At 40.7% G+C, this 20074-nt stretch overlaps 1 protein-coding gene across 2 annotated transcripts in view; it reads right to left on the bottom strand.

The window, feature by feature from the left end:
- Positions 1-20074, bottom strand: part of ITGA1 (integrin subunit alpha 1) — a 203102-nt gene that overhangs the window by 27403 nt on the left and 155625 nt on the right. For both annotated transcript variants that reach the window (XM_075541021.1, XM_075541022.1), the window contains exons 16-21: positions 19463-19629; positions 15897-16033; positions 12359-12469; positions 9857-10066; positions 7967-8047; positions 3128-3204 (exon numbers count right to left, since the gene is read on the bottom strand). In XM_075541021.1, the coding sequence (XP_075397136.1) occupies positions 3128-3204; positions 7967-8047; positions 9857-10066; positions 12359-12469; positions 15897-16033; positions 19463-19629 (783 nt within the window). The remainder of the gene's footprint in view (positions 1-3127; positions 3205-7966; positions 8048-9856; positions 10067-12358; positions 12470-15896; positions 16034-19462; positions 19630-20074) is intronic.

The following is a 20074-nucleotide window of genomic DNA, read 5'->3' as shown; positions in this document are numbered from 1 at the left end:
ATTATCAAGGGCTCATGAGGGAGTGAGGAGCGGGGAGGGAAGGGGAAAAAAAGAGGACCTGATGCAAAGGGCTTAAGTGGAGAGCAAATGCTTTGAAAATGATTAGGGCAAAGAATGTACGGATGTGCTTTATACAATTGATGTATGTATATGTGTGGATTGTGATAAGAGTTGTATGAGCCCCTAATAAAGTGTAAAACAAAAGCAAAAACAAAAAACAAACAAACAAACAAAAAATAAACTAGTTGCCCCATTAGGCTATGCTCCTGAGTCTTCAAGCCCATTCCATGCCACAATCTTTTTGGGTATAACATGTAAATACCTTCAAATGCATTAAATATTTTTTGTTGTTTTCTTTGTTAGGTACCATTGAGTTGGTGCTAACTTATATGTGCATCATATATGTTTTGTTGTTGCTGTGTTGGGTACTATTGAGTTGGTTCTGACCGATAGTGACCTCAGGCACAACAGAATGTGTTTTATTGTATATATGTATAAATATGCAGCACATATAAGGATGCATACATGTATTTGCATAAATATAGATATATATATATGTGCATATACTCCCATATGCCTTTGCACATGATGGCTTACAAATATCCCTATGTAGCAATCATATATTAGTATTCTAATACACAACCATACATAATTACTATTGTTGCAAACTTGTATCTTACACACACACACACACACACACACACACACACACACACATACACACCTGTTGAATCCGTTCTGACACAGTAACTCAATACAGCATTTCTGAGGTTGTACTATTTAAGGGAGAGGAAATCTTCATTTTTCTCCTGCATGGCTACTCAAGGGTTAAAATGGGCGACTTTACAGTTAGTAGCCCAGCAAGTTCTGCTGTGTGCTGGGTCGCTCTGGGTCGGAACCGACCGGACATCACCTAACGGCAACAACAACCTAACAAGAATCCCGTTCTGCCACCAAGTCTCCTGATCGAATCTACCGTTCTTGTGGTTGTCAGGTGCCTGCCAGTCAGTCTGACTCATAGCAGCCCGTGCACAGGAGAACGAAACACTGAGCAGGCATCAGCCATCTTCATGATGTTTGCTAGCTTACTGGTGCAACCACTGTGCCACTTCCATCTTATTGGCGCAGGGGCGTCGTGGTGGTGGTTCCTCCTGTTTGCATTCTGCTATTGACTGAACATGGCGTCCTTCCACGGGAACTGGACTTCCCAATAGTATGTCTCAAGTACATGACACAAAGTTTCACCATCCTCACTCCTAAGGAACTCGGGCTGAACTTCATGGCACATTTCATTCTCATGGTAGTCTAGGGTACGGTCAATATTTCTCAACACCGCAGGCTCATCTGAGTCCTTATCAACACTTAGTTGCTTTTTAATATGTCACAGGGATGATGATTTGTACAATGCCACACACCATTTGATTTCTTGACTGTTGCTTACATGGATATTAAATGTGACGTAAAATGAAATCTTTGACGTCAATCTTTTCTCTGTTTACTACGGTGTTTCTTTTTGATCCAATTGTGAAGATTCATTTCTTTATGTGGAGGTATAATTCACACTGGGCGTTGTACACTTTGATCTGCATACTTTCACATGTTAAACAGAGTACAAAATTTAAAGCCACACTTGTTTTCCCTTTAAATGTTAACAGTGCTCTTGACATATAATACAGCTCAATAGTTTATACTAGTTAAAATAAACTGTTATATCATTTAAACATTTTCTTCTTTCTTGTATTCATTATTAGCTTCCCATTGTACCTCAACCTCCTCCATCGTAACTCCAAGAAACTATCAATCCAGTTACTATCTCCATAGATTAACCTATGCTAGATTTCACCTGAGGAAAAAGAGATAAAATCACAAAGCAAACTAATAATAATAATGCAGCTGGACCAATAGGTTCCATTATGATAAACAGAAAAAAAGATTGAAGTTGTCAAGGATTTTGTCTTGCTCAGATACTCAATCAATGTTCATGGAAGCAGCAATCAAGAGATCAGATGATGCCTTGCATTGGGCAAATCTGCTGTATAAGACCTCTTTAAAGTGTTGAAAATCAAGGATGTTACTTTGAGGAGTAAGGTGTGCCTGACGCAAGCCAGGTTATCTTCAATGCCTCATAGGTATATGAAAGTTGGACACTAAATAAAGAATTGATGCATTTGAATTATGGTGAATTATGGTGAATTATGGTGCTGATGGAGGATATTGAAAGTTATATGGAATGCCAAAAGAACAAACAAATCTGTGTCAGGAGAATGTTCTTTAGAAGCAAGGTCGGTGAGACTTCTCTTGTGCATTTGGACATGCCGTCAGGAAAGAGCAGCCCAATGTGTACCTGCTCTGCCATCAGCACTCCAATGAAGGTTTAGTTAGGTTAAAATTTAACATTATCATTTATTTTCCCTTTTAACTCAATTTACATTTGTTCTAATTCTTATTATTTTCTCTTGGATTGATGTTTTCATGCTTTGCTGTTGTTTGTTTAATTTTTTTTGCATTATTTGCTTTCTATAAAATCCAGAACAGGTAAATCTATAGAGAAAGTCACTACATTAATAATTTCTTAGGCTTGTGAGAGGATGGAGTAGGATGCTAATAGTAATGGGTACAAGAATGAATAAAATGTTCTAAAATTGGTTGTGGTGTTGATTGTACAACTCTTTTAAGTATATCTAAACCAATGAATTATACAACATATAAATTATTCATCAACCAAAGGGTTCCAGATTCATAGAAAGGGCATCATAAAACTTATAGGCCATCTCATGACTCAGTTGACCACGTGGTGAGCCAGTAGAAGTTTTTAATGAATAGAGCCCATGAAGCTGGAAATGAAATGTGACAAATGTTAAGTTATATGTGATCTGTAGCACATAGAATCTATAATTGAATCTATTTAGATGTATTATTTCTGTGAAGTGTAAATTATTTTGCTAATTTCTCAGAGGTGTTCTTGTGAGACAGTGGTCCACTGCCTTCCATTTCTGTTGACTCCATATAATCTGTATGGAGTTTCCAATAAGTCTAGAAAATAGCACATCTAGATAAATGAAAGGAATTATCTGTGAATAAAATAAAATATGTGCAGACATAAATTAATACACTTATATCTACCAACCTTGTTGCACTTAAATTGATGATCACATTTTCCATGAGGTTAGATGTGTTAAACTGAAATACTATTTTGAAAGTCACCTTTGAAATAAAAACACATATCTTTAGGTTAGTAATAGGATAAAGGAAACATTAATTTATATTACAATACTTAATTTATATACATGATATTTCCTATCCTCAAATTGTAAAGTTGTTTAATAACTTACTACACCTCAAAGTAGACAAAACAGAAAAAAGATGCACACAAGTGTTTTCTAAGTGCAAATATGTTATAAGCATATTAATATTTCCATTTCATTTTAATGTTGAATTTAAGTGCTTTATCTAATAATTAAAACAATTATTTATACTAATCATACACTAGTATCAAATTACTAGGATTATCATCACAACATATATGGTGGCATATTGTTAACATTACTGCAACCACGATCAAAAGCAATGTGACTGATTATGAGTTGCTGTAGTTGGTTGCTGTCAAGTTGATTCTGACTCCTGGTGACATCAAGTTTGCAGAGTTCTGACTTTCTGGAGGCAGAACACCAGGCCCGCTTCTGGCCAACCATTCTGCTGGCTGAGAGCTTAACTCTTTGCACCACCAGAGAGAAGTCATAAGTATCGTCTCTCTAATTTAGGGTTGTCAAGTATACTTTCTCCACATCTATTTTGAGTTACAGTAAAATAAACACATAAAAAGTAAAAAGATTTCTTGTAAGAGTCTTCAGTCTTTGCAGCTCTCTTCTTGCTTTGGAACAGTAACTGTGACTTCAGTGGGAATTTTACTGGATGGGATTTAGCCGCATAAAAGGGCAGTTCCTTGGGGTGGTCTTTCACTACCTCCTGATGCCCCCGATCAACCCAGCTCAGCTCAACTCATGGCCATGGTGTCAGTTCTGATTACAGCTACCCTGTAAGTCTTTGCGTGTCTGTTGAGCCAAGGGCAGACACTAGCAGGAATGTGGGGCTGAATAAACGGCCTTTTCCACATGACACTGACCCTGGCACTGAAATTTGAAGCTGAAAATCTAACTATTGAAAACAAAGAATTCTCTAAATGTAAAGCTTCTGTTAAAATTATTTGCAAATTTTCTTCCCATTTCCATACCAGAACACATTGTCTAATGTAGATTCTGACTCGTCTCAACACTGTAGGACAGAATAGAATTGCCCTATAGGATTTCCAAGACTGTAAATCTTTACAGACAAGTCAGCTGGGGGCTGGGCTCAACCCAATGACCTTTTGGTTAGCAGCTGAACACTTTAACCACTACACCAAAGGCTCTTTCCCCATTTTCACTATCTCTTCTGGTTCAAATATAGCTTGGAGTATGTCACTATTAATTAAGAAATGGGCATACTTCTTTAATAAATTCAAGAGATTAATGGAATGTGCAGATGTGAATACAGATGACTTATTTATAAAAGAGAGTGTGTGCTTCAAAGATCTGGGAAAGAAACCGGCTCAAACTTAGTCACAATTGTTGGGGGTGGGGTGTGGCTTCGGGACCAGGAAGAGATCGTTTCTGCTGAATCAAAACTGACTCAAGGTCACTCAATCGAACTCCAGGAAGAAATTCAATTCCACAGGGAATCTGACTTCAAAAGCAAACAATAGAGTGACCCGTGAAAAGTAAACTTGCACCTAGGGTTATTTCCACACTGCTAATATATACACGAGGAAGACTTCCGGAGCTGACTCAGAACGGCTGGGAAGGGTGTGCACAGTAACAGGCCTTTTAGCAAGTTCCCATTTGCTGAAAGGTTGCATTGCACATACATCTATCTGCCTTGCCTGGATTGCACAAACTTGTTTTTTATCCCACTATTTTCATCTGTAGTAAAGATGTCAGAAATCTGTTCTGAAATCTTATGAAACATCATGTGATCAGGTGAAAATGAATATGTGGAATAGTGTTTTGCTCTGTGACATCTACATCAATAGATAAAATGTCTTCTTAATTGTTGTGACTAGTTATGTCTTTCCCTCGACTTGATAGCAAATAGAGATGCAAATAGTCACACTGAAAAGCAAACTTCTGTGATATGCATGCAGATATGTTGTCATCGTGAAGTGAGATCACTATTCCCTATTCCTTCTGGAACCATATGTTATCATTAAAAAGGCCTGGGGAGGGAAGTCTGGTACAGCCAGGCGGAGGGTGTTTGTGCGTGCGCTGAAGGATGGTGTGCAAAATGCGAAAGGAAACTAGTTGCTGTCTTCACCCCAGATACATGGAAAGACAGCGCAAGGGCCACCACAGCAAGTGGCGGAGAAAGCCGAAGGAAAAGAAAGCGTTGCCTTAAAAAAAAAAAAAAAAGCAAGGTTGAATCCTGTGGAATGAATAAGTTCTCCACCTGCGGGATTTGCAAAAATTCTGTGCACCAGCCGGTTTCTCATTACTGCCAGAGCTGTGACTGCAGAAAGGGCATCGGTGTGAAGTGTGGGGAATGGTTTTGGAGCCAAAAACCACCAGCAAATCCCCATCTGTCCAGCTTCCTGATGCAGTTTCTGGATTTCTATGATTTTACTTTCTGCTTTGATCTGTGGAGTCAGAAAAGGGGTCCTCAAACTTTTTAAACAGGGGACCGGTTCACTGCCCCTTAGACCTGTTGGAGAGCCGGACTATAGTTTTAAAAAAACTATGAACAAATTCCTATGCACACTGCACATATCTTATTCTGAAGTAAAAAGCAAACTGGGCAAAAACACCTGGCGGATTGGATAAATGTCCTCGGCGGGCCGCATGTGGCCCGCGGGTCATAGTCTGAGGACCCCTCAGTCAGAGCATAGAAATACAAGTTACAAAATAACTTGTTTTGAAAACAAACAATTAAGTTTGAGGGAAACTGATTGATATTCATTCCTTTGCTCTCAAGAAGGAATAGTGAAATTAGGAGTAGTTTTCTGTCTTAAGTTGTTATTTTGCTAGCAAACATTGTATTCAATCAGAGTAAGTAGCTAATCTAATGGAAAAGAAAAAAAAACTCCCAGTTCTATATGCATTTTTTTCTCCTACATTATTTGTGTCGTTCCTATCGCTTTTCCTTACTCCATTTGTAAGTGGATTATGGATGTTTTGCTCTGGGCCTGGAACCTAAGCTTTTAATTCTTCCCTTCTTTTCGGTTGCCTGTCCATTCCCTTCCTGGCTGTCCGGTTCCCTTACTGCCCTTTCTCAGGGTATTTAAGTGTCTGGAAGCGGTGTTGCTGAATGCCCCCTTTGTAAGGACCCAGCGTCAAATCAACGACCAGTTAGATTTTGGAGCTGGGTTGTTGTTCTTGATGCTAGATGTCCAGTTCCTTTGATAAAAGAACAAGGAGCGCTCAACATGTCCAAGTTCATATACCAGGCTTGAGAAATACATCCTTGAATTCAACGGTCATGAAAAAGTCTGTGTCCGTTCATGAAACATTTTGGTTTTTTTTTTAAAGTGTGTGTGAGAGAGAGATATGAAAGAACTCTCCTAACTTGGACTGGGCATCTTGGAAGTTCTTGCCAGCGCAATTAGTCAAGCGTTAAGAAATAAAAAGTGCTTGCATCGGAAAGGATGACAGGCCTTTGTGTAGTAAGAGCCTAAACCAGTCAAGCAAGGTAGCAGATTACAAGATCAATATACATTCACAATAAAAAAAGTTGAAAATGGATGTTAGAAAAGTATTCTATGTGCCAGTACAGTCCAAATAGATCTACAGTTTCAAGCCAATCTCTTTCAGGAGACCAGTTAGCAGAGGTGGATTACAAGTTTTAAAGTTTATACAGCAATGAAAAAACCTAAACCAAAGCAAAACAAAATAGAAAACCAAATGCATTGCTATCGAGCTGACTCATAGTGACCTTCAGGGTCTCTGTGACTGTGTGTCTAAATGAGAGCAAACAGTCTCGTCTTTTTTCCACAGAAAGGCTGGTTAGTTTTGAATCTCTGTCCTTGGGCCACTGCCACTGAGTCAATTCTGGCTCATAGCAACCCTGTAAAGCCTGATAGAACTGCTCTATTGGGTTTCTGAGACTGTAAATCTCTCTGCCTCATTTTTCTCCTGTTCAGTGGCTAGTGGATTTTGAACCACTAACTTTGTGGTAAGCAGCCCAACGTTCCGCCCACCACATCACCTTTTGCATATAGCACAAGGAAACGATTGAACGACATTCTTTGCATGTGACTATCCAGTTGTCCCAGCACCATATTGTGAAAACGCTATTCTTAGCACACTTATTGAAAATCAATTAACTGTAAATGTGAGGTTTTATTCCAGGACGTTTGCTTCTATTCCTTTGATGTACATATCAGTTCTCATGTCAGTCCCACAGTGTCTTGATTATTACCGTGTTAGCAATCGCTCTGGAAAGGTGAGGTCTATAACTTTGCTCTTTTCAAAATTGTCTTGCCTATTTTGGTTCCTCTGCATTGGTATGACCCAGCACTTCTATGATTAGATGAACACCCGCTGAACTGGAAATGTTTAATGGGTGAATTTTATGGTATGTGAATTATACCCTAATGAAGCTGCAGAAAAAAAAACAACAAAAGAAAATATACTCTAAACCAAGCAATTTTATTTCTAGTACAGTCCAGATAATTCTGCTACACAAGAGAATCTCTACTATTAGTAATTTCAGTTCTCTTTATTCATATTTATCCAGTATAAGTTTTTATTTTTGCCTTGGTGATTGAATTTGCCTCATAAGACAATGGTCATTTGATTCCAAGATGGCAAAACTTTGAATTCACCTTTCCTCTTCATCACCCTAAATGTCTATGAGGAATAGTTATATATTTTCCTGGGAGAATATTATATTTCGTATCCCCATTTCCACAAGCATTTCACGTAGGCAATCTGCTTACCTCTTCTCCTCTTCTCAGGAAAGGGTAACCAACTTTACATGTGATATTGCGATTAGATTCACAACTGTCTTTTTGAATACCCTGGAAAGAACAGTAGAGAGAATCAGAGGAAGCAAGAGGCTGCCTGTTTTTCTGGGTTCCGGAGAAGTTTGTCAGCTGCGTTTTGGTGACTGCCAAAATTAGTGCTTATTAAATTGGGAGAATCACAGTATCCTGGAGTCACATTGCCTAGACCCCAGGGAAAACCAAATCCATCCTTTAGGTTAAGGATGGCTCAAGGACAAAGTACATGGCACTCTCCTGCCTACTCCTTTGTGCTAGGGAAGTGGTCGCTTTGCAGGGACATAGCTGGAGCTGGAGGGGAGAATCTCATTTTACTGGATGCCACATAGACGCGCGCCCTGCATGCCAGTCAGGAGAGGAGCTGTGCTCAGTGGGTAAGAGGCTGGGCTCTGGACTGGAATCCCCCTTGGTGTTGGAACTGGCTGAGACTCCTAATGACCTGAGAGGGCAGAGTCGAATAGCCCCATCGGGTGTCCAAGACTGTAAACTTTACAGAACAGCTGGTTTGAACTGTCAACCTTATACTTAACCCACTGTATCACCAAGGCTCTTGGACCTTGACCTACAAGACTTTAAATCCTGGTGTAGTAATATACAAGGTCATGTTCTCTTCCCTCTTCAGGCCCTTTTTTGTTTTGTCAAGTGGGGTGAGTTATACTCTATTTCATCAACTTTAAGATGAAACACGTTGTTTTGTGTATTAACAAGAAAGAGAAACATCATAGTACTGCTAGGTAAATAAAGTATACCGATGGTTTTAAAAAGCAATGACAGACATGTGGGCAAAAAATGGTTTCCATAGAACTCTGCATTCAAGTAGTGCTTACTTACAAAAGGATTCTTGAGAATAAGGGAGCCTTAGAGTCCTGGCCGGCATGCACTGCCACTTCAGAGACCTCCTTATCAGCATCACAATTATTATTAATCATGACACCAGAGGAGACGCCCTCTCAGCTTCATGGCTCTGTCTCTGCAAAGGCTATCTAGTCTCCTGAAGAGAAATGCAGGCATGCTTTCCAAGATAGATGTTTTCCAGGGAAAATTCAGTAGCGGTACTCTCTCAACAATACTGTGTACATTTTCATTTTATAACTAGTAGTCTTGGTTAAATAAAAAAGTCAGGTGGTAGTAATATAGAGCTTTTTTTTTCAAATCTACTTCTGCTAGCTTATCTCTGAGTAGTATCCTACTAAATGGAAAAAAGATTAGTGAAAACTCAGAATTTACAGTAACCGAGGAATAGATTTCTAACCTTATGTTCAACAGGTTTCTTGATGCTTACTATTAACCGTGCATATAATTAATGCAGATAAACACATTTGGAATTTTACCTGGAGGGGTGCCACCTGAATAGCAGAATAAAGGCAGAGTTCAAATGTAGAAATGTTTTTTCCCTTACATCATAGTTCATATAAATATATGCTATTGCCCTTATGACAGAAAGCTTCTTTTATGAATAAGTGAAACACAATCATTTGAGACAAATAGGGTGAATGTGTTTTGTAAAGAAAGGGGTAAATTTGTATTTTGATTTGTACATGTAAATTTTGTTCAACACTTGCCTTGCTTTCTCTGTACCTACACATGTGATAAATCATCGATCTCCTTTCTCAGAGTCTGAGAAAAGAAGAAGAAAAATGAAATGAAAAAGATGTGATACTGAGGCAAAAGCATAAAGGAAAAGCTTGGTGCTTTCACCGTTAACCTTGCACACAATACTTTCTTTTCTAGAATCAAGATAATAAAAAACATTCAGTGAAGCAGCATGAAAAATGACTTTAAAATGATTACAAGGAAAAATAAATGTCTGAACAATGAAGAGCTCACCTCTATCCCCGAGAAGATTAAGTTTGGAGAGTAGTGTGAGATGGTCCTGGTGTTGTAGGCACTGTCCTTTTTGTTTCTGACCGTGAGGCTCACATTGAACTTATCGCTGTGGGACTTAACAATCAACAGGTCCTTCGCGGTTATGGAGACACCCAAGCTAAGGTCTGAGATGCATTTTTCCTTGTTTCCACAATCTTTGGCAAAAGGAATCTGAAATTGTCGCAGAAAATTATTTTTAGCAATTTATTGTAGCATCCTTGAAAAATAATTCATTATTTTTAGAAGCACAAGTGCCATATTGCCAAAGCAAGGCAAGCAGCTTGTGGGAACACTAGATCTCACTATAGAAATCTTCTATATTTCTGTGTTAGTTTCTGTAACATCAAAAAACAAAATCACAACTCACTGCCATTGAGTCAATGCCAACTCATAGCAGCCCTGTGCAATAGAGTAGAACTGCCATGTGGGTTTCCAAGACTCTCCTGATAAGAGTAGAAAGCCCTGTTTTTCTCCCACTGAGCAGCTGGTGGGTTTGAACTGCTGACCTTGCAGTTACCAGCCCAATATGTAACCACTATTCTACTGGTGGTGGTGGTGGTGGTGGGTGTTTCTTTAATATTGAGAGGAGAAAAAGAAAAGTTTTACTTATGTACATATATTCTCCTAGACTTTTAATGATTGCATAATTTTTATAAACGTTTCCCCACTGGCCTTAATTTACCACCATAGAACAACTTCTAACAATAGAAAATCAAGTGCTCTATGTTCTACTAGATCAGATAACACTTAACTCTCATTATAAACTTTTCTATTAAAAACAATCAAAATCTAAATAGCTACGAATGCAATGAAATTCAGTTGAAAGGTTCAACTTCAGCCAACCCGGTGAGCTTATTTGGGTTTCGTTTCTATAATAGAATGCCTTAGGAAGTTCACAGACATTGCTCCCTTATCTGTGTACTTCCACCTGCACATTGTGGCATTTTGGTTTCAAGCAGACGATTTTCCCACCTTGGCCTCATGGCTGACTCGGCAGGTATTTGAAATCCCAGTGACATAGCTTCCAGCATCTTTGCAATACACAAGGCACCACAGTAAGACAAGAGGATAGATGGGCTAGAAAGCTATGTCTGGCTCGTACTCTTTGGACTTGCCAGCTGGAATGATCCATTTCTGGAGAAGGACATCGTGTTTGCTGAAATGGGAGCTAAACTAGGGAGTGTGAGATCTTTGGTGAGATGGACTCAGATATGTTGGTCCTTGTGAGAATGACACTGAACTCAGCAGCATTTTGTCTGCTATTCATTCATGAAGTTGCTGTGAATTAGTCAATTAAACGGCAGCTAACAATGATATTCCAGCCTCTGTTGGTGTTCACGCAATTCTCAATAAATATTTTTGGAGGGTAAGAGGGAAGGCAGAGAAGGAGAGAAGGTGCATGGGATATTGATTTTCACTCTGATTCCCTCGTTGGTGCCAAACTTGTGCTCTACCCCGTTTTCTACTTTCTCATTCACTCCTTCTATGAGATGGCGCAGGGGATTCGAGGAGCACAGCTCAGCTCTGGGCATCTCTCTTTTCCTAGAGTGAGCAGATTCTACACAGGCTTTCCCTGACCCCTATCTCAGTGCGTGGAATTGTGACCACTTCCTGCATGACTCAGAGGCAAACCCCAAGGAAAGCTAACATCCTGCTACCCTGTGAGTCAAGAAAGACATCCTGGGAGTGGCCTAAGGCTTACAGAAACTTAGCCTTCTGTCTGTCTGCTCAGGGTCACAAATGATCCCACAGCTACCCTGAAACCCGTTAATGTAGAACATCTGTATGGGACTCCCCAAGGGTGTGAATACCAAAGCCAAAAATTAGATTCTGTCTCCATCAGGATAGGCTCTGATGCGGTTGGATTTCCTGGTGGTGACCTCTTTGAATACACTTTTCTTTTCCCCTCTCACTGAGAGTGAGTGAACTGGCTCTGCTCCTCCCTGGCACACCCTCATGGGTGGTAACTCCAGTCTCCTGCTGTTGGGGTAGCAGGGTGCCCACGGGAGGAACACATTCTCCTCTGTTCTTCACTCTGAGAGCCTGACAAGTTGGGTTCCTGTGAAAAAGGGCTGAGACTGATGCGCACTACTGGTGGTCACCCTGGTCATCAGTGGCCGCTTACTATGAGGCTGCTCAGCATGGACAGCCGCTTGCGCCGTGTGCGACAACCTAATCTATTAGTAATAACACAGGGATTTTAAGTCTCTGGCTAGTGGCCTTTTATGCCTTTCTTTCCCCTCATCCTGAATTTAAGCAAAGTGAAAATAGATGTCATTGATTAAACTTCTCTTGAACTTCAACATCAGGAAGTCAAAAGGATTAGGAAAAGTGTAACATAATCGAATTATTTTCCTGGAGGAGTTGTTTAAATGTAATTGGTTGAGGGCTCTATTTTTCTTTTTCTGATTTGAATAAACACAAATAGGTAATCCAAAGTTGAAAGCTAAAGACCTGACTTACGGATTCATGGACTGAGTTTGGTAGGGAATCATCCAGTACGGGTCCATTTTCGGGATCAGTAAGATTAAAATCCAAAGTTATCCTCACAGAGTCCCGGAAGTCATGCTTGTCCTAAATATGGAAACACAAAGTGTATTATGCAGATCGTTCTTACGGCATGCTCTGGCCTAATCCCGGTTTCCTTCATTTGCCTGTAGGGCAGTCTCGCGTATCTAAGCTGGCACGTGACCTCATCAGGTTTGCACCACGGGGGAGGGGCCGGCAATTGGCTCTGACAAGAGCAGCTCAGTGACACCAGCAGTACTGCGGGGTCCTCCGGTTCTGACCAGGTGACTCACTGGCAGCTCCTCAGGAGGGATGCATCGCACTAGTCCTTGCCCGCTCAGGGCCGGACACTCAGAGATACAACCATAATATCATGTCTCTTGAGAACAGATGCTACAATTCCTTCGGTAGTTTTGACCAGAAGAAAGAAAAATCTGTGCTGGGAGGGGCATAGCCAGAATGCTTCCTAGAAGAGGGGCTGAGGAGGCTTTGGCTCTCAGACATCAGGAGGTGCCCGTCTCTGGAGCAGGATAGCAGGCTTGCTAAAAGAGGCTCAGAGAAAAAGAGGCGCACCCTCCAAAGAGAGGGCTGCCAGAGTTGACTGCAACAATGCGCTCAACCATAAAAATTGTGAAGATGGCATGGGACTTAACAGTATTTCATTCCGTTTTACATAAAGTCGTTATGAGGAGGAATCAATATCATGACATTAACAACAACAACACCATTAAAAAGTCCCTCCCAACTCCAGGTGGGTAAGCTTTCTTTATCCGGAGCTCCATTGCAGTCATGTAACACCCAGGTAGGGCTATAAGAAGTGTGCTTGTGAAAGCTGGACATTGATAAGGAAGAGCGAAGAAGAATCAATGCATTGCAATTATGGGGCTGGGGAAGAAGATCGAAAGAACCGTGGACAAAAAACTCTGTCTTGGAAGGGACAGCGAGATGCTCCTGAGAGCAAAGGCGCTAAGACTCTGCCTCACACGCTTTGCACACGTTGTCAGGAGAGAGCAGTCCCTGGAGAAGGACAGCGTACTTGGTGAAGGGCAGGGGCAGCAAAGAAGAGGAAGCTCAACGAGACGGATTGGCACATTGGCTGAATAATGGGCTCAAGCACAGGACCAATTATGAGGGGGGCAGGGCAGGGCAGTGTTCCTTATATCACACTCAGGGTTGCGGTGCGTCGGAACTGACTCAATGGTACCTAACAACAAAGTAACAAGTGTATAATGTGAAATCATATATGTAAATTATGTCAATATAATTAATCCTGTTCACACAATCATCAATAGCAGCTCTCGTTTATGGAGTGTCCAGTATTTTGAGCTTTATCTCCTACAAGGCGAATAACCATTATGGCTTTTAATTTGCAGATGAAAAATAAGAGCTTTGATGTCACTCGGACTATAAAACAGCAAGGATATAAATCAGAGCTTGACCCACTCCAGAAAAATGATGAAAGATCCCGCCATTATCATTCAAAATAACTGTGAAAGTCTCAGAGTGACTCCTTGCTGTGAGATCTGGCATAGGTCCTGAGGGTGGCTGTAATTACAAAGCACACTGAGCGCAGGCCGGTTGTCGACTGAGCTGCGTCTACTTCACGGTGCTTCAAATTGTCTCCCAGTGCTAACTCCTTAATGGACAATTATTATTTACAGAAGTGGCAGGGAAACCCCAACTTTATATTTTCCGATCTTGGACTGATCACGGGGTTGAGAGAATGAATGATGTGGGTGTACCCGCTGGAAGGCTGAGATAAAAAAGCATCATAGGGGAATAAATAGATGCACCCACCAGGATGCACATTTTTGACCACTTCCTGTTCCTGACCACATGTTTCCAAATACAGAACATGAATACATTTGGAATTTAGAAAGAAACCAGAGATGGGAAACCAGAATGTTTCCCCGAAAGCTCACGATCGTGTTCACGTCTCTAAGTCTCGATCACATTCATTATACCTTGTTACTTCATTACGGTCAGGCTGCTTTCCCTTTCATTAGTATCAGATACATTTTAAGAAAGTTTTACAATGGAAGAAACACTTGGCCTTGATAGAGGACCTTCTTTATATAAGAAATGTCCTAACACAATACACTCAAAATTGTTCAATCTAATTTACCATTCACCTCTAAACTAAACAAACAGAAACTCTCACTGCCAGAGAACAGATGTGCACTCACAGTGACCCTCTGGGACACAGTAGAAGTGTCCCGGGGAGGAGACGCACCAGTCAGGGTGCAGGGTAGCAACGATGAAACACACAACTTTCCTCTAGTTCCTAAAAGCTTCCTCCCCCTCTCTGCCCCCATGACTATCATGACCCCAATTCTCCCTTACAAATCTGCCTAGACCAGAGGATGTACACTGGTACAGATAGCAACTGGAAACATAGGGAATCCAAGACAGATGATCCCGTCAGGACCAGTGATGAGAGTGGTGATACCGGGAGGGTGGAGGGAAGGTAGGGTAGAAAGGGGAACTGATTACAAGGATCTACATATAACCTCCTCTGTGGGGGACAGTCAACAGAAAGGCGGATGAAGGGAGACATCAGACAGTATAAGATATGACAAAATAATAGTAATTTGTAAATTATCAAGGGCTCATGAGGGAGGGGGTGACAGAGAGGGAGGGGAAAAATGAGTTGATACCAAGGGCTCAAGTAGAAAGCAAATGGTTTGAGAGTGATGATGGCACAAATATACAAATGTGCTTGACACAATGGATGGATGTATGGATTGTGATGAGTTGTACGAGCCCCCAATAAAATGATTTTTTTTAAAGCGCCCCTGTGAGTTTATGAGACAGCAACTCTTTACAGAAGTAGAAAGCACTGTCTCTCTCCTGTAGATCTGCTGGTGGTTTTGAACTGTGAACCTCGAAGTTAAGCAGCCCAATTCATAACCACTACGCCACCAGGCCTCCTCTGTAATGAATAATTAGCTTTCCAAGGCTCACTTAACCACTGAAATTGAGCGAAATGAAAGAAGCACGAAGCCAAGAGAGAATGGAAAACAACAGATATGCTTTTGTTTTGCTTATATAAACAAGCAAACACAATGTCAAACAGAAAGATTTAGGAAACAAGACATCCCACAAAGCATATAGCCCGATAGTCTGTCTTTAGGGCAAAGAACTATTTATCCACCGAGTTTTGCAAAGGAGGCTCACAAAAGTTAAGTGATGTTTTCCAACTGGAAGGATGAATGAATGAACCCAAGCCTCATGTTAACTGTGCCTTTTACTATTTAATCATAGCTGGATGTTGGAAGCACAAGAGGAGAAACTAGAAATAATTTTATGAAATGTGTTTGGAAATGAAAACCTCAAACCTGTGATTTTTTGAAAGAAGTGAACCGACACAATGAAGTTTACTCTGCGGTATGTTTTTTGGAGTGCAACTGCCAGCGTTGGGTCGACTTGAAATCAGAGCGCTATGTTGACAGTTGGCGTGGAATAAAGTGGCAATGACATATGCTTTACTTGCCAGCATGTAGAAGGAGTGCTTAGTGCATTCAGAGTCTCGAACTCTGATGTTTCTTTGAATCCTTCGCTCTTGAGTTCCAGAGAAGAAACTTCTAGAAATCTGCCTCAGTGAATCCAGTGTGACTCGGAACTGCAAGTCTGAAAGCAGTGAAAAAAATCGATAGATGTATCTATTTGGAATGACTTTTATAAGGCACATATCATTAAATTAGCACCAATTGATCGCTATGTTGTACACCATGGTAGTACAAGGATCCGGAGCAATTTGACAGCTATGTTGAGGGACTCTACAGCATTGCCTTCTGCGTTCAATACGGTTTTGATATGAACTTATACTTATTTTATACATGAACACACATAGATATTGCCTCATTTCTTGACCGTGTTAGATTCTGGTTACAGAGGTTATTTTGCTGGGTTTTCACTTGATGCCTTTATATATACGTATATATATAAATATAAAATGGTTCCATACTGTTTGAGATTTTGATTCTATTTCAGTAGAAACAGAAAATACTTTGATGATATTTTAATTTACGTCTGTGAGAATACATAATTTTTTAAAATTAAAAGATCATTTTATTGAGGGCTCTTACAACTTTTTTTCTCTCTCTTACAACTCTTATAACAATCCATACATCAATTGTGTCAAGCATATTTGTACATATGTTGCCATCATTCTTTTCTAGACATTTACTTTCTTTTGAGACCTTGGTATCAGCTCCTCTCCCCCACTCCTCATGACCCCTTGATAAAATATAAATTTTTATTATTCTCATATCTTATACCGACCACTGTCTCCCTTCCCCCCATGGTTTCTGTTGTTCATCCTCCTAGAGGGGTTGTGTGTGGTTATGTGTTCGATCATTGTGATCGGTTCCCCCTTCCTCCCCTCTCTACCTGCCCCCTACCTTTCTGGTATTGCTATTCCCATTCCTGTTCCTGGATTTCGAATGTCATGAGTTCTTATCTCTTATCTGTACCTGTGTACATGCTCTGGTCTAATCCGAAGTGAAAGGCAATACTGGGGTCATGATAATGGGGTGGGGTGGGATGAGGAAGTCTCAAGGGACCAGAGAAATATTGTGTGTTTTATTGGTGCTTTACTGCCCCCTGGTGGATTCATCCCTTCGCTGTGACAATGTCCCATTGTTTATAGAAGGGCTTTCTTTGGGTTTCTGCTCCAACGCCCCTCCTTCTCAACAATATATTTTTTGTTTGTTATGGGTCTTCTGATGCCTGTTACCCAGTCCCGATGACACTTCATGATGTGCAATTCTTCCATGTGGGCTTGTTGCTTCACTGTTGGATGCCCGCTTATTTAACTTCAAGCCTTTAAGACCCCAGATGCTCAAAGCCCACATGGAAGAAGCACACTAGCCTATGTGACCACGAGGTGTAGACGGGACCAGGTTTCAGACATAAAAGAAAAAAAATCATATCATTGTAAATGAGGGTGAGTGCAGAGCGGAGACCCAAAGCCCATCTGTAGGCAGCTGGACATCCCCTTACTGAAGGGTTGTGGGGAGGAGTTGAACCAGTCAGGGTGCAGGGTAGCAATGATGAAACATACAACTTTCCTCTAGTTCTTAAATGCTTCCTCCCCCGACTATCATGATCCCAATTCTACCCTACAAATCTGGCTACACCAAAGGATGTACATTGGTATAGATAGCAACTGGAAACACAGGGAATACAGGACAGATAACCCCTTCAGGATCAGTGGTGAGAGTGGTGATACCTGGAGGGTGGAGGGAAGGTGGAGTAGAAAGGGGGAACCAATTACAAGGATCTACATATAACTTCCTCCCTGGGGTATGGACAACAGAAGGGAAATGTCGGACAGTGTAAGATATGACAAAATAATAATTTATGAATTATGAGGGAGGGGGCGATGGGGAGGGCTGGGGGAAATGAGTTGATATTAAGGGCTCATGTAGAAAGCAAATGTGTTGAGAATGATGATGGTAACAAATGTACAAATGTGCTTGACATAATGGATGTATGTATGGATTGTGATAAGAGTGTACGAGCCTGCAATAAAATGATTTTAAAAAAAAAGACCCCAGATGCTATATCTTTTGATAGCCAGGCACTATCTGCCTTCTTTACCACATTTGCATATGCACCCATTTTGTCTTCAGTGATTGTGCCGGGAGGGTGAGCCTCGCACAATGCCAGTTTGTTAGCACAAAGTGTTCTTGCATTGAGGGAGGGTATGAGTAGAGGCCCAAAGTCTGTCCAGTACCTCAGTGTATTGCCATATAAATATATGTACATAGGCCAATACCTCTGTTTTTATGAATTAATGAGAATATATAATTTTAGGATATGTTTAGAGTGCTAAGAAGTTAAATGATATAAACATACCACAACAAGGAAAATAAATTATAAACTATATCTACTTTCTATGAAGGCAATCATGTTCATTAGTTCATGCTTAATAACTATAAAAATTAAGGTAATGAAACAATGCTGCATATAAAACATTAATAATTATTTTCATCATATGACTCATGCATCTATTTATCTGGGCAGAAGGAGGCTTCTAAATACTCATGGAAAAATTTCCTATTATTTCAATTTTTTCATGAACTTTTTGAAGCCAGCTTGTGCATTTATACATATGCACATAAATATATACATACAGAGGAAATGAAGGAAAAAGATCGCAAAGAATTATGATCTTTCTCTTTCCATTCATATGCATCTCTTCTGTATCGATGAGCTTCATACCCTCCTTCCATCATGTTTCCACATTATTAGACAATTTTCTCAGAAAGTATAGTGTGTAGCAAGGAGAGATGGCACCCAGGCTGGTGTTCCTCAGAGCACACATGGACTATGTCTGACTCTCAAAGCACAGACTCTCACTCTGGGAACAGAGTAAAGAGAATCAGAATGGGGCAAGTGAGGTCGTTGGAGGGGGGGGGGGCATGTAAAATATTCAATTCTGGTGCAATACCAGTGTACCCCAGCAGGGGACAGGGCAGAAAAAATTCTTCATGAAAATAATAATTTATAAATTATCCAGAGTTCATGAGGGAGGGAGGGAAAAAAGGAGGTGCTGATCCCAAGGGCTCAAGTAGAAAGAAAATGTTTTGAAAATGACGATGGCAACAAATGTACAAATGTGTTGGACACAATGGATGGATGGATTGTGATAAGAGTTGTATCAGCCCCCAATAAAATGATTTGGAAAATGAACAAAGAAAAGAATAAGGGAAAGAAATGGGATCATTTGGAGTGCAGTGTCTAAATTGCACTGCGGAATTGGTATCTTCTCCCTCCCGGCCTCTGGCCCCCGGCCCCCCAGCACCCAGGGGTTGGTGGCAAATGGGAAAGCCTGAAAGGAACGACAGCGCATTGAGTCCATCATGTATGAACCTTTTGCTTCCACTCCAGAATTGACTGACTGGCACGACGAATCCCTTGAGCACCAGAACCGTTTCCGGGCTCACCAAGTTTGCAGAGTCGGTGTGCTGCCCCCCACGATGGTGGAGGAGCGAGCTTGAGGGAACAAACGATTGTCCTCTCGCGAATATCCTCCCTCAACGCGTTACTTACCAGCTTCATACATCATGTCTTCCTTGGACTTCAATTTCACATGGAAACACAGGGTAGCCTCGATACACACCGTTTCCTTTCCTTCCATCTGGCAGTTTTTCTTCTGAATGTTTACTTTATTGGGTTCAAAGTTCATGGTCACTTTCACTACAGCCACATCTCGGGACCTACAAACACAGGCACACCGTGACATGCATTTTTGCATGAAGTGACGATCACTTATGTGGGAGGCTAATGTGCTTCCTGCAGGGGTCTGCTTTGGGTGGTCACTCTCTGATACAGAAGAGATCACAGCTGACATTCTGCGGTATCACGCTGTTTAGAAGTCAGCTTGGACTTGTGGTTAATAGCCTGCCCATCAAGTCAGATGCAATATATCTGTTTGTTTGCTTTTTTCTTTTTGCTAAGTCATTCCTTTATATATCTTTTTTTGTTGTAATTTTATAAACTTTGTAACTTTCTTTAAAATGGTCACACACATTTACCTTTAAAATTATTCCTGAGTATTCTTTTTTTTTAGCTAACATTTTCTTTTCAAATAGAACCTTTGTTTTAGAATTGTATTTTCTAAATCTTAAAGCTCAGTCACCACCACTGGGCAGATTCTGACTC

This window comes from Tenrec ecaudatus, chromosome 2, assembly GCF_050624435.1.
Source record: "Tenrec ecaudatus isolate mTenEca1 chromosome 2, mTenEca1.hap1, whole genome shotgun sequence".
Taxonomy (NCBI): Eukaryota; Metazoa; Chordata; class Mammalia; order Afrosoricida; family Tenrecidae; genus Tenrec; species Tenrec ecaudatus.
Note: the sequence above shows the minus strand (reverse complement) of the source record. Positions and strands in the feature narration are given on the sequence as shown.